Source organism: Mya arenaria, chromosome 4, assembly GCF_026914265.1.
Source record: "Mya arenaria isolate MELC-2E11 chromosome 4, ASM2691426v1".
Taxonomy (NCBI): domain Eukaryota; kingdom Metazoa; phylum Mollusca; class Bivalvia; order Myida; family Myidae; genus Mya; species Mya arenaria.
In genome coordinates, this window is record NC_069125.1 from 10,093,366 (window position 1) to 10,113,959 (window position 20,594).

The 20,594-nt window shown below is 35.4% G+C and overlaps 1 protein-coding gene across 1 annotated transcript; it reads left to right on the forward strand.

Moving 5' to 3' along the window:
* The first annotated feature begins 301 nt into the window (after window positions 1–301).
* Window positions 302–20,004, forward strand: LOC128232895 (all-trans-retinol 13,14-reductase-like). Its single transcript, XM_052946691.1, has 12 exons — window positions 302–583; window positions 5,552–5,734; window positions 6,872–6,981; window positions 7,515–7,649; window positions 8,486–8,690; window positions 9,359–9,556; window positions 10,805–10,924; window positions 11,832–11,955; window positions 13,968–14,098; window positions 14,887–15,053; window positions 17,501–17,660; window positions 18,531–20,004. Exons 1-12 carry the CDS (start codon window positions 379–381, stop codon window positions 18,677–18,679), a joined length of 1,887 nt encoding a protein of 628 aa, XP_052802651.1. The 5' UTR covers window positions 302–378; the 3' UTR covers window positions 18,680–20,004.
* The last annotated feature ends 590 nt before the right edge of the window (window positions 20,005–20,594 follow it).

Genomic DNA, 20,594 nt, shown 5'->3' on the forward strand with positions numbered 1-20,594 from the left:
CTTCCCCAATTGGTACGAACACCAACATCAGTAACGAAACCAATCCGTAACCAATTTTATTATAACTCAAACTATTAAACAAACCAGGTATAACCGAACAATAGAATATACCGACAACATCAGAAATCTTTATCCGATAATCACACCTTCAAAAGGCAATAATCAGGTCATGTCATACCGAGATCTGTCACCTGATAATATATCCTGGTAGCACTTAATCTGGTATCGGAAGGTGATGTTGGGTACCGGGCGATACCGGGTGACGGGTTTTTGCACCCCAAGAGTAATCTCCAAGCGCCCAGCTACATAGATGTTTGCGTCCGATGTCCAATGTCTATGAACTAAATTATTGTGAAAAAATATCGTAATACGTAAATCATGGTCGTTAGTGAAATTATATCTTACATTTTTTCCAACCCCTCTATTCTCATAGCTCTATTTTTACTATACTGTTTTGTCTATGGGTTGTCAATCTTGTTTTCGGGTCCGAAACCCGGACGGAACCCGTTTGCTGCTCGGTATGTCAGGCCTCCACCGCCGCTCGTTACCGAACATTCGGAGAGATACAAGGTGCTCAAATACAGTAAGTTAAAAATGGAAGAAGTGTTTCTTTGTAAATTACTAACAATTAGCTGTATATATTTTGTTATGCACCAGCAGGCCAATTGTTACCACGGCCTCCCCAGGTCCAGGGAATAGCGAAGACTTTGGCTTTTGATCCAGCCAATCCCAGGAAAATCCTCTACAACCGTATATATAAACTCTAGAGGCGGGAATATCATATTACTAAATAAAGTACAAAACTATTTTTTTGGCCAAATGTTCCTACAAGAAATGTGCTAACTCATGAAGATATTGCAATGCAAGTTTTAATTGTGAACAAAAATAGGGGCGATACAATTTGCCGGTCCCGGTCTCATCCGGTCCCGGTCTCCTCCGGTCTCTGTTTTCAAAATTTTATTGTAGCTATCGGGCGTGATCGAGAAGGTGTGAATGACAGCGGGGGTAATAGGATTACAAAAGATTACAGTTAATTAAAACATTAGATATTTAATGATAATTATTTCACCATTTATTTCATATTTTATATCAATAAAACAAAAAATAAATTAAGGCAAAGATAAAAACATAATGTATGCACATGTTCTAAAATTAATGTAATGAATAACAAACACATTGTGTTTTTTTTCCTTATTAAATTCAGTTATAAGTAAACTTTTGATAATAGTAATATAAATAGAAATGCAAGAATACATGTAAATCAAATGTGTAAGTTAACTCAGTACTTCATAAATTCTAACATTTCTGTTTTGTTTAACTATTGATTTTGTTACAAGAGATGCAGTGCCACGTCCAGTTCCTGCATGTTCTATTTTCGCAAATCACTATCGACGAATTCTAGCATTTCACATAAACAGAATGGTTAGTTTTTTTTAAAGTCTAAGGGATCGCGCCTTTTCATTTTCTTTATGCAACAGTTTTTTTATGTTTTCTAGACTGACTAGATGTTCCCTCATTTCACTGACAACGAGTTTGGCATAAGTATTTACACAGTCAGATTTCTTAAACAGTTAGAGATTTATTGCAAACTTAAAGTTGACAAATAAAATATATTCTGCTAATGTTGTGTAATAATGACGAAGGTATTCGAATTTATTCAATGTTAGCGAATAGCACAAAAAATATATACGAAAAATGGAGACGTAATGTTTTTCTTACTTAAGAATGGCGCAACTTCAAATAAACACTCTTCATCTAGTTGTAGATTTTGTGTACTTTTTCACCATTCATTGATTTACTTGTTTACATGCTATGAACACTGTATAATGTTTTACGCAATAAACATATCTTATCGTAACGACATGCATGGGTTGGATATGCAACCATGGAAACGTTTTCAATTGTAATCATTGATTTTACACAATGCTTCAAATAGAACCGTGCACACTCATAGCTGGACTGCTTAAACAATATTATGTGTGTTTGTTTTTAAACAGAAGAGAAAAACAATAAACCAACTTGACAAAACACAATTTAAAACGTGCAATTCTAAGTTTCTCCATACTCTAGCCGTCCTTAATCCTTTATTAAAAAAATGAACATTTTTATTGCCATTGCATCTTTCTCTACACTTTTAACAAATTGCATAAATAGTTTAGGCCTATAACAAATTGCATAAATTAAGACATAATGTTTATATATGTTATTCTATTTTGTTACATATAAAAGCAAATAAGATTGTAAAATTAGTTTAACAAACATCGGCAACACAATCCGTCGCCTCGGGCCATAAGTTATGAACCGGGAATTATGAGACCGGATGAGACCGGATTTTACGAGGAGAGACCGGGAAATAGTATCGCCCCAAAAATAGTCCCTTACTCTAGCCTAACCCTATGTGATTATTTTTTCTCATCATGTTGCTGAATATAAAGTGGCTGCTGACTGTAAAGTGGTTGGTTGGTTGGTTGATTGGTTGGTTGGTTGGTAGGTTGGTTCAATGGATTAGTATTCAACTTATGTAAAATATATATTCAATAAACAAAGAAGAAGATTATCATAAAAAGTATTTCATTCCTGATATCAACCCAGTTATAAGTCAGTTACTGGTAAGCAGTATTGACTTGAAAAAGGCTGACCAGGTTGGTCAGCGAGCAGAAACTAAGCTTTCTTGTTACACTTTGTGCTTAAGTTTTACAACTGATCAATAGTATTCAACTAACATAAAAAATATTTAATTAAACTGACTATTATGAAATGTTATGTCTGAATTATTTCCAGTTACATCGACAAAGTTACTGGTCAGCAGTACTAACTCAAAAAAGGCTGACCTCAAATAAGACTGACCAGGTTGGTCAGCGATATAAAGTACCGTAAATGACTGGGTATTAGACGCCCTTTTTTCCCTCAGATTTCGCTGCAAATAAATGTCTGCGTATAATACCCAGTAACAATTTTTTAACTTTTATTCTCAGGTTGATTTCAAGCCAAGAGTTTGTTTAGATTTATGTAGAAAGGGATGTTACTTGCGTCATATTGATCGAGTATATACAAGTTAAAACGGCAGTTGAAGATCGGGATACGGTATATCGTAAGACGTTTATAATTTAAACAAAAATATTTTTTGATTCAAGTTATTTAATATTATTTTGAATAATAAATTGAATTGAACAATAATTAAACTTGCATATAAAAAAGCAAAGTTGGGGACTGTCCTTTTTTTTTGTCAGCTGTTCGAGAAAGCGTGAAAAACTCGACTACCTTTAACCTGTTTAACATACCAATACTACAAACTGTTGCGATAATGGTCTTGTTTTTTCGCACTTTGTCACATTCTTTATTCTTTTCTGTAGGTGTTGACATTTTGAAAATAAACCCGTACAATATAAGGTTTTTCCATAACTTAACTTTTCATTCACGACAGTTTATCATTGTATGGTTTTAAAGATAACCGTGGCCATTTTCACAAAAAAAACTTTTTTTTGTCACTGTCTACAAACATGGTGGCCAAAAATGCCAGACAATTTGACATCTTTTCTATGCGTCTTTTAACCAAAAACATAGATTAAAAGTTTTTTTCTTGGACTTTTCACAGATTTTTTTCCCTGCGTCTAATACCCCCTATCGTCTTATACCCAGTCATTTACGGTACAATATCCACACAGCGTTAACAAAGTAATCAGCACAGCGACAATGCAAGGTTCAAATGGCAAAAACTTTTACTGTGTTGTCAGTAGAAATTTTTGAAATGAACTGACTCTGTTTCTTGCTATTAATTTTTAAAATTTGTAAGAACAACGTTGGACTTTTATCATCCCAGACAAACAATATTTTACCGTAATTCACCTAAGAGTTCGGACACCTTAAATTAATTATTTTCTTCGCTGTCCAAATACATAGAAAATTACCATTTTCACATTTTATTTACATGTTTGTTTAACCTGCCTTTTTTCTTCATATTTGCATTTTACCACTTGTTAATTTATCCGTAGTAATCAATGGTCATAAACTTATTTATTACGCCTATAAGTGTAAATCCTTCATCAAGTTAGTTAAAACACCATTTTATACATGCATTGAACTAAATTAACACATTCTATCGGCTTCAGATCAAAGAGTCACACTGTGTGACGTCACATAACATACAGTTATACCCACGAGGATCTCGTGGAGAGCATGGACATTGCTATGCAGTATTAATGTATAACTGTACGATTATTGCTTCATACAGTCTATAAGTGTGGTACAAGTTTGAAAGTTTATTGGCAGATCGTTTTACAAACATGTCATGTCTATGTTTTCTTAATCCCTTGATTGCCCTTGTTGTTTATTTAATGCTTCAATAAATATATCACACTTCCTTTTCAACAGGCAATAAATCGTTTAGGATGGGTAGTAACTAATTAACTTGTCACAGTGGTGTAACAATACGGTTAGGTAATCTAGCCAGGTATTGTAAAGATAAAAATCAATAATCTTCGTCTGTGAAACTTGGTAACTGTGAAAGTTATGATTGATGTCCTTTGGGTGTCCGAAAATTAGGTACGCAAAAGAAATTATTTTGGAAAATAATTATGGGTGTCCGAATATTTAGAGTGTCCAAACTCTTAGGTGAATTACAGTAACCTCATTTATAGAGCAAAAGCATAGTGAGTGTTCTGTAGCATTCTCCATAAGCAAACAGCATCGGCTGCAGCTAATAACAAATCGTTTTCAAGACTGCTGACAAAATTTCATATCACAGATTTTCATATTTCTGTTCCAAAATTAATTTTTTATGCATTTTTCTTAAACTGTTAGTAAAGGTTTTAGCCATAAAACATTAATTTTGGAACGGAAATATGAATTTATGCGATCTGTCAGCAGTCTTTTATCACTGGTTTGCAGATTTTGATGCAAAAAATACTCATTCCAAGACAAAAAATAAAAAAGTAGGAAAAATGGTAAATCTGTGAAAGTGCAGCTTTAATTCCCTAGTATTGCACAAAAATAGGATAGTGCTCAGTGTTTTTTTGGTGCAATTTACTGCCTTCTTAAGGCTGTTTCCCCTTTAACTACGTTAATGGATAAAAAACATTGAATTTCTTAAAAAATCAAAAAAATCTTGACAAGACTAACTGTTTCACAGTATAATGTATGCATAAAAAAGGGAAAACGTGTATATGCCATTATATAAGCAATTTTGGTATGATTTTCAATTTTACGAAAGGCAACTTTTTTTTCCAATTTGCAAGGCACAGGCGGATTTAAAAAAACAACAACCAATCTTCATCGATTTGTGAGAAAAATGATCAATTGTTTATGTTAGTTTATCCCTAGAAGTGAGTGTTGAAACATTTTCGCGATCCAACTACAATCTTTTTTCAGACAATTGTACTGAATGACCGATTTTCCCTCAAAGTTGACTTTGGTATTTTATTCTGAATGGCATTGTGTTTAAATTCTGATATTCATTGCACTTCTTTCTTGGTGCTATTAAACTAAATTTATTATTTTGATTTTAACTCGGGAATTGTCCATTTAAATACTTTAGGAAACCATTGTCTTTCAGGATTCAAGCAAAACAGGATACCAGACGACATTGACACCATTATTGTTGGGAGTGGAATTGGCGGGTTGACCACGGCTGTGTTACTGGGGCGGGCCGGTCATAAAGTTCTAGTTCTGGAACAACATGACCAGGCAGGCGGCTGCTGTCACACCTTTGTGGAAAAGGGATATGAGTTTGATACAGGTATTAATATTTATGCTTCTATTTATTTAAAATGGATGGTATTGATTAACTTAAGTAAGGGTCAACAAATTGCATGCACACTTGGTACCAGTAGATATATAGAGTTTATAGAGACCTTTCATGAGATTGTGTTTTGGGCCCCCAAGAGTTATGGTCACTGTTTACTTTTTACTTTTATTTTTTTTATTGATTTTGACAGGCACATACATCATTATTGTATTCACTTCTAAGACAAAGCGGCCTAGTGCGCTGTCTTACGACAGTTCTTGATATTTTATGTCTTCGATTTTTTTGTTATGATTTAATTATTGTTTATTGCATGAAGATACATTAAGGTTAAAGAAAAGCATAGACAAACACAACAGTGCAATGTAACATCTTTTAAGTTCATATAAAAAATAAAATGCAAAGGGTTTGGGCCACAAGTTGATGGCCCAACATCAGATACGGCCATTTCCCAGATTGTAATGTCTACTGCGTTAGCATGGCAGGCATATATGGATCATGTTGTCCAACATCTGTGTCATCATCCTTGGCGGCACACTTTCATGTCAACTCCCCAATCTTTAGCAAACTTGGTCACAAAGTTTATTGGCATAATAGCTCATCTACTGAGTTGATGTAATAAAATCAGTAGATACATGACAAAATCTGATCATTATTTATTCAATAATATCTATAGGGGTTTACCTTAAGAGTTATGGGAAGTTGCAGCACTGTGTCCTGTTTTGGTAACACCCATCTGGCTTCATGAGACCAGCATTGGCACCCTTCTGCCTTCATAGAATATTATGATAAAAAGTTAAAATATGGTAATACATAACAGTACATTCAAAATTTACATATTAAGCAGTTGAAACCTCATATTGCATTTGTTAAAAAACAAGTCTTACTTTTTTCTGTCAAATGCATATTGTTCACTGTTCTTCACAGCTCTTGTGCCATTGTCTCCCTTACCAATCTAAATCTGTCTCTCTGCAGCACCCTGTCCTTTTTAAAACCTGGCTAAAACTATGGTATAAACAATAACCATTTATGGCTCACAAAGTTTAAAATTGATAAAGTTGGCAATAATTTCTTATCTTTTGTCAAAATTTAATTCCTTTTTAAAAGATAGCTTAATTTTTCATTTATCAGGCATACACTATGTTGGTAAGATGATGGATGGTGACCAGACAAGAGTGTTCACAGATCAGGTGACAGAAGGGCAGGTTGTCTGGACTCCCATGGACAATGTCTTTGACACAGTGAGTGAAACAGACTAAGCACAGCCCTGCAGTGCGTTCAGTAAACATGTTCGCGACGAATGTTTGCTGTTTGGTTCCCGCTTTCAGTATATGCGCTGCGTTGCAACATGGATACAAAACAAAACGTTTGCTAGCATTTTGTAAACACTTGCCTTACTGAACGCACTGCTGGTATGATGGTACATGATCACCATAGGGTCAGACATCAAAATCTGAAATCTGAACAAAATGCTTATTTCAATGATAGTACAACATGAAAAGTTGGAATTTTAAGCTTTTATTTACAATTCTTTAAAATGGTACAGAAAATTCTCTATTTTTTGCCAAAAGCATTAGTAACGCTTTTTAGAATTAAATTATTTCGGGATTAGATTTACAAAATTCTGTTGCCTTGAGTGTCTGCCAGTTTCTGTTGATGTCTGGTTCTTGTTCATAAATTTAAATTTAATAAATCATGTTTAAAAAGAACAATGATTTAATCCAATTATTCTGATTTTTAAAATATCTTACCATTTTTATCTGCTGTATTGTAGGTGACTTTGGGCCCGTCAGAGAAGGCCAAGTTTTACCCTCTCAAGTGTGGATCCAAGGAAGAGTTCGCTAGAAATGCTGAGGAACTTTTTCCCAAAGAGAAGAAAGCAATTGCTGAGTTCATGAAACTGCTTGATGTAAATATTCATCTGATTACACTTTTTAATGCACTGGAAGGAATGCATTAGCAACAAATTAAAGTCTATTAATTATACAGTCAAAACTCGCTATGTCGATGCCGTTGGGACCCCGGGAACTACTTCCAGATAATGAACATTCGATATAACAGAAATACAAAAAGTGTATGACTAAATCAAAATAAAAATCAACATAACCAGAACATTGAGATAACAGAGTTTGACATAGCGAGTTTCGACTGTATGATTATTTTTCCCAAATAATAAACGTGTACACATTCTTAGTCTTGATTTCAAGCAAAGATAACTGATACCAATATCAACAGCTTTGATCTCTGTTCTACTGAAATGTTTGAAAGATAATAATTAAGCACAATTTTGGTAATTATGTCCCTAAAAGCTTAGTAAACATATATGAATATTACAACAAGTTTTAAGTATTAAATGTTTTATTATAACGTACAATCTATCATGTAAATTACTTTAAACGTAGTTTGTCTTAAAGGGGCTATACAGTACACCATATGAAAAAAAAAGAGAAAATTGTGGAAAACTGACATAAATTTGGTATATTTGTACAATGCATTGAAACTAACGTACTGAAGTACCACATAGTTGATACAACACTGGACTGCAGTTTTGGCGGCACCGGTTCGAACCTGGTCTCCGACATGATTTTTCTTAACATTTTGATTTTTTTTTTTATAATTATGATATCAAAGAGTAAAACATTTTATGAAATAATTGTCCTAAGATTTGTTACAGAAAAAACTGTTTTTGGTGCCAATCTGGTGTATAGTCCCTTTAAATCATAATCTTTCATTGATTTGATACAGGACTGCAGAGGTACATTCCTCGGAGTAATGGTCCCCAAGTTTCTGCCCCGCTGGCTGGCAATGCTGTCCATTAAGACAGGCATCTACCAACTTGTCATGAGAAAGTTCATGAGGCTGACAAAACTCACCGTGAAACAAGCCCTCGATGATTTGTCCGATGACCAGGAATTCAAAGCCTGCATGAGTTACATCTTTGGAGACATGGGTTAGTGACGTATAGATTTAAATTTTTAACGGCATTTCGTTGGTGGTATTTTTTGACTAGTAAAAGATTTATTTATCTTTTGAAATGACACTCCTTTCTTTGAAATGGGGCCCAGTCACAGAAGAATCTTAAGAAATTAAGAAAAATGAATTAACAGTGTAATAATTTGATTTGTTTTATTTCCAAAAAATATTCTGCTTGAAGATTGTTATTTAATTTTTTTAAATTTCATATTTAAATAGAATATATATTACCCATAACATGCAAAACAGTTCAGGAAATTGTTGAATATAAGGATAATGTGGGTTTTTTTAACTTATATATATATATATAAAGATGCTTCTGTAATATTGGCCCTGATGTTTGGAAAAGGTTGCAAATTCAATGCATTGTTCTTTAACATTATGTTTAATAGTATAAAATATTTCCATGTATCTTGGATACCAACTTCATGCTTAAAACTTCTACAAAGTACACACACCTGGATGATATAGTACTCAAAAGTAAATCACACGTAGATGTACATATAAATGTCAGGTAGAATTTCGCAACTTGGCTATTCATTGAAAAAGTTTTTTTCCTTTCTTAAAACAATTATTTAAATACATGAATGAGAAATGGCATATGTTTTGTTAAACTTTTGACTGGGACATGTGTTCATACTTCAGGCGTTGTGCCGAGCAAGCTGAGCATGATGGGGTTTGCGACGGTGTTGAACCACTACATTCCGGGCTCATTCTACCCACTGGGGGGGACGAGCGAGATCGCGTTCCAGATTGTTCAGGTTATCGAGAAGTACGGGGGTCGTGTAATGGTGGATGCTCCCGTCTCTCAGATCCTCGTTAATGAGAAAGGCAGAGTGCATGGTAAGTCTTATTTGTTGACTCTGAAACATTTTGATTTGTCTTTATACTGGGGCTAAGTTTAGCCTCATACACACTCATAATGTTATCCATAATGTTAATATATATATATATATCTTTTATACTCATATATATATGTTCCGGTGTTCAAATTTCCATCGACAGAACATAAATTTTATAACCAATCACTTATACAGTGAAAACTCACTAAACCGGACAAGGTCCGGACCGGGGAAAATTTCCGGTTTAGTGAGGATTCCGGTTTAGTGAGGATTTGATGTACGGAGTAAGGTCAGACGGAGGTTGAGACATGATTAAAGCACATGCAAAAGTGATAAACATATTTCTGCGTTTTTATAATCATCTTTTTTCCGAGTCTAAAAAAATAAAACAACTCGCGTAATTTAATGCTTGTTAAGTATATTGATATTTTAATCAACGCACCGCTCTAATTTGATTCACTCATAGAAGTCTTTAGATAAAACAACCCCCCAAAATGATCACTTAATAACCGTTTCTAGTTCTTTATTTTCTACAACAAACAAATTAATGTCTCAATCAATTTTTCTTTTCACAAGTTTGATTAACGTTTGATTATCGCGCGGCAGTCAATCCACAGCGGAATCATCATTATCGATTATCGAGTTATCACAACATCAAAGGTGCAATATTTAACGACGCACCGGCTGTCAAAACAAAGTGACACGCGATTCGCAAATTCCTAATACACAAAATCATTTTGACATGTTTGAACAAATAAACGTCCGGTTTTGCGAGGTAAAATAACGTTGACAACTAACAAATTTTCTCGATTTTTTTGTCCGGTATCCGGAATTCCGAGGTTCCGGTTTTGTGGAGATTATTTTACATTGAAAAGTATAAGGGAAAAATCGGGACTCTGAAAAAAGTCCGGTATCCCGAGGATTCCGGTTTTGTGGAGATCCGGTTTAGCGAGGTTCCACTGTACTATTATACTACTGTAATTGTTTAACTCTGCATTCTCTGCATTATAAGAGTCTTAAAGTTCACTTTTGTTTAGTAGTTTTCCAATCAACTGAGCACAAAAATAAACTGTATCCCTAAAATTAATGAATGGGGGAGGCGATTTATTTTGTCTGTGATCATTAAATTATCGCATAGAGGAGAATCACTATTTTCTTGATGGGAGTGTTGTTATAAATATAATTCGAGACATAATATGAAATATGTTTAGTATGTACCAGACCTTCATCTTTTGATATCTGTTTGCAGGTGTGCGTGTAAAGAAAAGTAGCGGAGAAATTGACATCTTTGCCAAGCGAGTCATATCTGATGCCGGGATTATCAACACTCTGAAGCACCTGCTTCCAAAAGAAGTTGCGGAGAAGAGTCGTAAGTAAAATGATTTAGATACATTTTATGGCTGCCCATGGAAGCATATAGTATTCTGCTTTGATTGTCTATCCCTTTATCTGTTTGCTTTATGAAGAACTCAACTTCCATTAACTAGGTTTTTAGAATTAAAAAGGATGTTTCATTGTTTCATTACTCTAAACTATTGTAATACAGTCGAACCTCTTTGGCTGGAACTCGCTTGGGTCAAATTTCTTGTTGGCTCGAACTGGAGGTAAAGGGTCGATTTCTTTGTACTGACAGTAAAATTTCCCGCTTGGCTCGAATTTTCCAAGGCTCGAGGTATTTTGCTGGTCCCTGGGAGTTCGTGCCAACGGGGTTCGACTGTATGAAGCAAGATTGGATAAGAAACAGCTAAGCAGTTGACCATTAGGGTTATTGAAATATGTGATATAAAATTAAAAAAGCCCCCTTTGTAGAAATACCTATGTAACAAACTGCACATATTGCTATTAGAATTTATCAGGGATCGAGCCCATGACGTCTTGCTCTGCAGGTGGACTCTCTACCGTATCATTATAAAAGCTAGTTCTGTAGTGAAACAGTATAAGTGCTGCAATGTACATAGCAATCAACACAGTAACACATTCCCCTCCTTTTGAAATTTGTCCTCTTATTTTGATGATAAAGGACAATTTGCACTGACCTTGAGATTTATCGTGCAACATCGTGTTTTTAACTTTGTGTGCCAAATTGACATGTGCATATGTCAGGGATCTAACCCACATCACTATAACAGCTTGCTTCATAAAGACAGTATAAGTGCCACTATATATATATATATTTATATATATACATCGCATACCTGGTAACACTTATACTCAAAGTTATAACAATTTTAGATTTGTTGCTGTTCTATTAGTACCCATGACCTCCAATATTTCAGCAATCTACCCGATGCTTGGTCAGCAGCTTAAGCCAAGTGTCTCATATCTGACAGCCTTCATAGGCCTGGAAGGATCCCAGGAAGAACTGCAGCTACCCAAGGGAAACTTCTGGTCATTCTGCAAGTAGGTTACAGAAATTTAACTTTTCTAATAAACATGTCTGTTTGTTTAAAAACAAAAGAATAAAAGGTTTTTGTCAAAGCCTATGCTTTGTCATTTTATTAACCAGGTTTTCACATAGTGGGGCGGGCGGCCGGGTGGCGTCAAACTCACCTATGAAACTGAATAACTTTAGTAAGGGTTGACATATCTTGACCAAACTTGGTCTATAGAAAGACTTTATGGGTACCTTTCATGGGATTGCATTTGGGGTCCCTAGGGTCAAGGTCAAGGTCATTGTTACTAAAAATAGAAAAACGGTTGAAACTGAATAACTTTAGTTAGGGATGACATTATGTTGATTAAACTTGGTGTATAGGAAGAGTGTATGGAGACCTTTCATGGGATTGCGTTTGGGGTCTCTAGGGTCAAGGTGAAGGTTACTGTTACTAAAAATAGAAAAACAGTTGAAACTGAATAACTTTAGTTAGGGATTACATATCTTGACTAAACTTGGTCAATAGGAAGAGTTTATGGAGACCTTTCATGGGATTGCGTTTGGGGTCCCTAGGGTCAAGGTCAAGGGCACTGTTACTAAAAAAGAAAAACAGTTGAAACTGAATAACTTTAGTTAGGGTTGACATATCTTTACCAAACTTGGTCAATAGGAAGAGTTTATGGAGACCTTTCATCGGATTGCGTTTGGGGTCCCTAGGTTCAAGGTCAAGGTGACTGTTACTAAAAATAGAAAAACAGTTGAAACTGAGTAACTTTAGTTAGGGTTGACATATCTTGACCAAACTTGGTCTATAGGAAGAGTTTATGGAGACCTTTCATCGGATTGCGTTTGGGGTCCCTAGGTTCAAGGTCAAGGTGACTGTTACTAAAAATAGAAAAACAGTTGAAACTGAGTAACTTTAGTTAGGGTTGACATATCTTGACCAAACTTGGTCTATAGGAAGAGTTTATGGATACCTTTCATGGGATTGCGTTTGGGGTCCCTAGGGTCAAGGTCACTGTTACTTAAAATAGAAAAATGGTTCAAACTGAATATCTTTAATTAGGGTTGACATATCTTGACCAAACTTGGTCTATAGTAAGAGTTTATGGATACTTTCATGGGCTTGCGTTTTGGGGTCCCTAGATTCAAGGTCAAGGTCACTGTTACTAAAAATGGAAAAATGGTTGAAACTGAATAACTTAAGTTAGGGTTGACATATCCTGACCCAACTTGGTATAAAGGAAGAGTTTATGGATACCTTTCAATGGATTGCATTTGGGGTCCCTAGGGTCAAGGTCACTGTTACTAAAAATAGAAAAACAGACATAGGCTGAAGTTCTATTGTCAATCATTAAAAACCTGGTTTAGTTGCATTGCGGCGTTTCTTGTTTGATGTTTTATCTATTTAAAGTGTGACACAGTTACTCCTAAAATGTGTTTTTAGATATTAAATATTTGGGATCCATGGCAGAATAGTGATTTTACCGATCATTATGTGTTGGAGCTGCAATTAATGTTTTGAGTTATGATGAACTGAAATAATACTCCTCTGTGAACTTAAGTTATGCCCCATTTAAACTGAAGTTATTCCCCAGGAGGAACAAAAGTTATTCCCATTATTGAGCCCTTTATGCCCTTTGGTGAACTGAGGTTATTCACATTGGTGAATGAAAGTTATTCCCCTTGGTGAAGTTATGTTATTCTGCTTGGTGAACTGAAGTAATACACCTTTATTAAACTGAAGTTCTGCCCACAGGTGAACTAAGGTTATTCCCCTTGTTGAACTGAAACTATGCCCTTTTGGGATCATAAGTTATGCCCCTTGGTGATCTGATGTCTCCCCAATAATGTGGAGACATATTGTTTATGATTGAGGTGTCTCTCCATCCGTCCAGTTTGTGTCCGTTCCATATCTTTTGAACCTTTTAAAGGATTTGAAATAACTTGACACAAATGATCACCATATTGAGACATTGCGCAGAGGGGGGAGACATCAGTTTAAAGTCTATTTAACACTGGTATTCTCCATTTCTAGTGCAAATTTTGAGGATGACCTGGAGGCATATGTGAAAATGTCAGTGGAAGAGGCTGCTGACGGAGAGGTCCCGCTAATGTTCACCTCATTTCCATCAGCTAAGGATGCTGCATGGGAGGAGAAAAACCCAGGTATACATATGATTTTCAATAGTACTTATTATAGTAATTATTTTTTACTTCAAATGTCATAGTATTTTCCTATTATTTGTCATGTGTTGTAGGCCTCAATCTCGGCATTTGTGTCCTGCAAAAAATATTTGGTAATGTTTGCCATATGACAAAAAAGTTGAATATATTAATAATATGAATGTTGATATTTGTATTTAGATTGACAATAGGCATGTGATGATGTGAAGCAAGCCACATTACTCATGCCTGACTATTTCTTGAGTGTTGCTTCTAGATCACCAGGGGTCCTTTTGAAAAGGCTTTTCAATAAAGATCTTAGTCGTTTTAAGTCGAAAATTGAAATTATCTTAGTGTCATATTTTTTTTGGTATTTTGCTACATATTTGAGTGAGTTAAACAATGAAAAATTGATGGAATAATAAAATTCAATGTATTGCCATTTGGGACTAATAGATCCTTTAGAAAGATATATCATTGTATATTGTTCATGGATTGTCAAAAGGTCTGATAAGCCCTTTTTGTTCTCTATGGTGATAATTATGTTATTCTTTAATGAAAGTCAGTTGCCATAGTAATCATGTTGTTGCTATGGAAATGTAACACTATGAGCATCTTCACTATTTTTTAGAAATCAAAAATCCTGTGTACAAGTTTATATGTTGAATTTCAGAGTAGTCTTCTGCCTTGGTAATCAAGCTGTTGCCATGGAAACATACCACAATGAGAAGGTTTACTATTTCAGAGGAAATCTGATGCCTTATGTTCATGCATTTATATTGTATTTCCAGGGAAGTCAGTTGCCTTAGTAATCACACTGTTGCCATGGGAATGGTTTAGTCGCTGGGAGACGGAAAAGATCAAACATAGGGGAGATGACTATAACGGCCTGAAGATGAGGATCGGACAACAGATGTGGCGACAGCTTGAGAACATGTTCCCTAAACTACAGGGCAAGGTGGCAATGGTTTCTTATTTAAATGCCAGATGGTACTAAAAGACATTCAAATATACAAAAACATACATATGCTTTAGTGGTTTTGTAAATTCTGGCATTAACTCGAATGTTGGCCTTAACTTGTTAACTGTTAAAGATTTTTACCTGAAGCTTACACATTATGACATGCACGCAATACACAAAAGCATAGGCGCAGTAAGTCCTGTCACTTCTTGAGAATGTTTAGAAAAAACCTTTCAATGTGCTTATTATTTTACACAGTTGATTAAAGAACTCATTTAATCCCTACACCTTTCCTCAGACGCCTGTCCAACAAGTACTACTTGTGCAAGCCAATAACTTGTTCTCTCAAAGATAAAACTCTATACTGATAAGAATTGTGTGTTCTATGAAACTTCATGAAAGTACTCACTTATTTCAATGGAGTACCTAGATGTGGGTACTCCTTTGTCCAACAAGTGCTACCTGTGTTAGCAAATAACTTGTTCTCTCAAAAATAGAACTCTATACTGATAAGAAATGTTTGTTATATGAAACTTGAAAAAGTACTCACTTATTTTAATCGAGTAGATGTTGGTACTCCCTAGTCCAACATGTTCTACCATAGTCAGCCAATTGCTTTGTTCAGTGTGAAATAGGACACTGTAATGATAAGACACGCTGGTTACATGAAAATTGGTTAAAGTTTTCACTTATTCAGATTGAATACCTATATGTGGGTACTCCATTGTCCAATGGGTTCTCCCATTGTAACCAATTACTATGTTCAGTGTGAGATTGGACACCATACTGATGAGACATTTTTGTTGCATAAAAATTGCTCAATTTTTCAGATAAAGTACTTAGATGCGGCTACTTTTTTGTCCCATAAGTACTACCTGGACCAGCCAATTACCTTGTTCAGTACTCCTTTATCCAAAAAGTACTACCTTGGCAAGCCAATTACCTTGTTCAGTTCTCTTTTATCCAACAAGTACTACCTGGGCCAGTCAATTACCTTGTTCAGTTCTCCTTTATCCAAAAAGTACTACCTGGTCCAGCCAATTACCTTGTTCAGTACTCCTTTATCCAAAAAGTACTACCTGGGTCAGCCAATTACCTTGTTCAGTTCTCCTTTATCCAAAAAGTACTACCTTGGCCAGCCAATTACCTTGTTCAGTTGTCCTTTATCCAACAAGTACTACCTTGGCCAGCCAATTACCTTGTTCAGTTGTCCTTTATCCAACAAGTACTACCTGGGCAAACCAATTACCTTGTTCAGTACTCCTTTATCCAACAAGTACTACCTTGGCCAGCCAATTACCTTGTTCAGTTGTCCTTTATCCAACAAGTACTACCTGGGCAAACCAATTACCTTGTTCAGTACTCTTTTATCCAACAAGTACTACCTGGGCCAGTCAATTACCATGTTCAGTTCTCCTTTATCCAAAAAGTACTACCTGGTCCAGCCAATTACCTTGTTCAGTTCTCATTTATCCAAAAAGTACTATCTGGGTCAGCCAATTACCTTGTTCAGTTCTCCTTTATCCTAAAAGTACTACCTTGGCCAGCCAATTACCTTGTTCAGTACTCCTTTATCCAACAAGTACTACCTTGGCAAGCCAATTTCCTTGTTCAGTACTCCTTTATCCAACAAGTACTACCTTGGCAAGCCAATTACCTTGTTCAGTACTCCTTTATCCTAAAAGTACTACCTTGGCCAGCCAATTACCTTGTTCAGTACTCCTTTATCCAACAAGTACTACCTTGGCCAGCCAATTACCTTGTTCAGTTGTCCTTTATCCAACAAGTACTACCTGGGCCAGCCAATTACCATGTTCAGTTGTCCTTTATCCAACAAGTACTACCTGGGCAAACCAATTACCTTGTTCAGTACTCCTTTATCCAACAAGTACTACCTGGGCCAGCCAATTACCTTGTTCAGTACTCCTTTATTCAACAAGTACTACCTTGGCCAGCCAATTACCTTGTTCAGTACTCCTTTATTCAACAAGTACTACCTGGGCCAGCCAATTACCTTGTTCAGTACTCCTTTATCCAACAAGTACTACCTGGGCCAGCCAATTACCTTGTTCAGTACTCCTTTATCCAAAAAGTACTACCTTGGCCAGCCAATTACCTTGTTCAGTACTCCTTTATCCAACAAGTACTACCTTGGCCAGCCAATTACCTTGTTCAATTTTCCTTTACCCAACAAGTACTACCTGGGCAAACCAATTACCTTGTTCAGTACTCTTTTATCCTAAAAGTACTACCTGGGCCAGCCAATTACCTTGTTCAGTTCTCCTTTATCCAAAAAGTATACCAGGGCCAGCCAATTACCTTGTTCAGTTCTCTTTTATCCAACAAGTACTACCTGGGCCAGTCAATTACCTTGTTCAGTTCTCCTTTATCCAAAAAGTACTACCTGGGTCAGTTGATTACCAATAATATGCTCACTAATTCAGATGACCTACCTAGATGTGGGTACTCCCCTATCCAACAAGTACTACCTAGGCCAGTCCGAGGGAGAGATGTATGGCCTTGACCACAACATTGATCGCTTCCTGCCAGAGGTCTCCATGGAACTGAGGCCTGAGTCTGGTATCAAGGGGTTATACTTTACAGGTAAGACATGCCTCGGACCTAAGAGTTTGTAGGTTTGATATCCACCAGGGACTTTCCCTTGGTTCTTAGCTGATTCCACAATCCAGCTAAAGTAAATAGTATAAACTAAGACATCTTTGATGAATGCACACACTTCTTATGAACTATGTATGTATTTTAGACCTTGCGGTCAAGGTTAACCCGTGAAAGTGCAAGTACTTTTTCCAACAGGGTCCTTTGTTTTTGCTGAAGGGACAGCATGTGGAAGAGACAGTGGTGGAATACAAGAAAGTCTGGGTGCTATACCCTAGCTCTTTTTCAAAGAGACTCCTTGGTTCTTTTATGTGCTCGGTGTAAAGCACCGATACACAGGGTACAACTTGGTTAAACCAGTTCTGAGTACACCACTTTTCCAAGCACTACCCTTTAAATGCCAAGCGCCAGGCAAGGGAGCTACTTGTACCAACTTTTAACGTCTTTTGGTATGACGCGGCCAGGGATCGAACTTACGTCCTCCCGCTCCATATTTGAAAAGTACTTTAACTTAAATTGTAAAGTGTGAATGTAGTATTACCTTCAAAGTATGCAATTTAAGTGGGTTATATTCATTTATCAGTAATGAAAAACCTGATATGAGTTAACAATTGTACCTACTTATGAACATACACACTTACAAAGCTACACTCTTGTCATTGTTCCCACTTTGATAGAATGACATTTTTGGTAACATTTACACTTTAAAGATTACCTTGCCTCTTAAAACACTTTCTAAAGTGAATGCAATCTGACATACAGTCAGTCTTGTGACCAGACATTTTTATTGGTCCACTATGTGATGAGTATATCCCAATTCAAGAACAGAAATTTTCACAGTTTTATTGTGTTTTTCAGGCCAGGATATTCTGACGTGTGGCTTCAGCGGAGCGATGCATGCCGGGCTGTTGACTGCCTCAAAAGTTCTCCACAGGAACCTGCTCAATGACCTGACGGCAGTCACCAAGGAAGTACGAGCTAGCAACAAGAAGGTGAAAACAGAGTGATTCAGGAATTGTTTATAGTAATCACCAGGAGTTGTTTAAGTTTAGAATTCGTTCAAATTATGATTCCAGGCCTCAGTTGAACACTGTTATACCATCAGTGCATACTTTCCAGATAAAAAAAAATGGCTACCGGATAGTTTAAATAAAATGCTTTTAAGAAAAGAACAAACCCCCCAAAAATACTTTGCTGAAGCGAATATAATTTCTATAAAAATCATCTTAGTTAAGGACAAAAACCTGGTTTTCTGAGAAAAATCCCCTGGTTTTCTGAGCAAAATCCCCTGATTTTATGAGCAAAATCCCCTGGTTTTCTGAGCAAGATCCCCTAGCAAGATCCCCTTGTTTTCTGAGCAAAATCCCCTGGGAAGCCTTCCATCAATATGGCATGTTTGATAATGTAAGGTCAAATTAAAAAATTTAACCATGACAATTTCATTTACACCAATAATTGTGAACAATATTGTGCCTATTAATGACTGCACCCAATGTCTTGGTAATAAATATTTATTTACATATCCTTCGACCTCTTTGTACAAAAATGTACCTTTTGCTAGTACTAGCATGAACTTTTAATTTATACTTTGTATTTGTTAAATTTTATGATTTACAAACAAATTAATAATGTCTTTTTTATACAAATTTATTGTTCTGCTGTACATGCGCATTTAGTTATGTTAAACTTTTTGTTTGGAAGTATCAAAACTTGTCAAAGTGGAGTGTTCAAATTTGAAAAAAATGTTGATTTTATGTTATTTCATTCTTGGACATTTCTTTTATATTGTAATAAAGCACATCTCATCAACATGTGTATGTAAAACACGAAATATAATCATGATTTGTTAGTCTTTTATCTTTGAAAATGATATGTTTTTGCTGTTGTATATTATTTATAACTAAAATATTTTGAATCTGTGATAAACAACTTACATGTACATCATGGTTTTGTGAAAATGACGGTTGTGTGATATTTAGTTGTCAGGATCATAGATTCACATTCAATTTCAATATTTAACACAGTCATAGAAATTAAGGTTTGAAGCGTGGCTATTAACAGGTATACATTATGTTTAAGAAAATTGCTTGGATTATTTATGGATTTTTGCATTATTCTTGTGTTTAGTTTAAGAATATTTATAGGATGGTGGTTTGTTGTGGTGTAAGATTGTAATATATTCCACCGAGTCAGCACCAAAAGTGTTAGATGTAATTAATTGTGATCTTACACTGAAATAAACAATTTTTGTTTTCATGATGTGCCTAAAAACGATATGAAAAGGACAGTTAACTGTGTTTTTTAGAAAAGAGTATCAAATTGTATTTGAACATAAAGACATGCCCTAATGATGTCGTTGAAATTTCTTGCGTGCCCTGTGCACAATACTAGATTTGGACGTGAGACCGAACTAAAATGTCAAAACAGCAATAGTATGAAATTGGGAAGCATATGATAAATGAAATGTATAGGTGGTTTGAAATGTATAGGTGGTTATTATTGAAATTGAATGTGTTAAGGTAGAAATATGATTGCATATATATAATATATAATACATTTTATTGTTAAAATTTGGAGGGTCCGTGGGTGTGGGGCAGTTTGAATTTTTGAATTTGTCATCCTTTGTAATGCAACATACATTTGATAATGATATAATTGAACCACTAGTAGCAATAAATTAGCAGTATACAATCTCTTAATGAACAAGGAAAATGTAAAACAGAAGACATATAGTTAATGGTATTTTTTTCTGATCTGCGTTGTGCTTTGTCTAGTTTGGATGAGCGGTGTTTTGCATTTTTTTATATTTTTTTTATTCTTAACCGAATTCCATAGGCCAATTCATTAAGTGGTCTTATATATATCTTAAAAACACACACAACATATTATTCATTAATGTACAGTGTTAATTTCACATTGGTT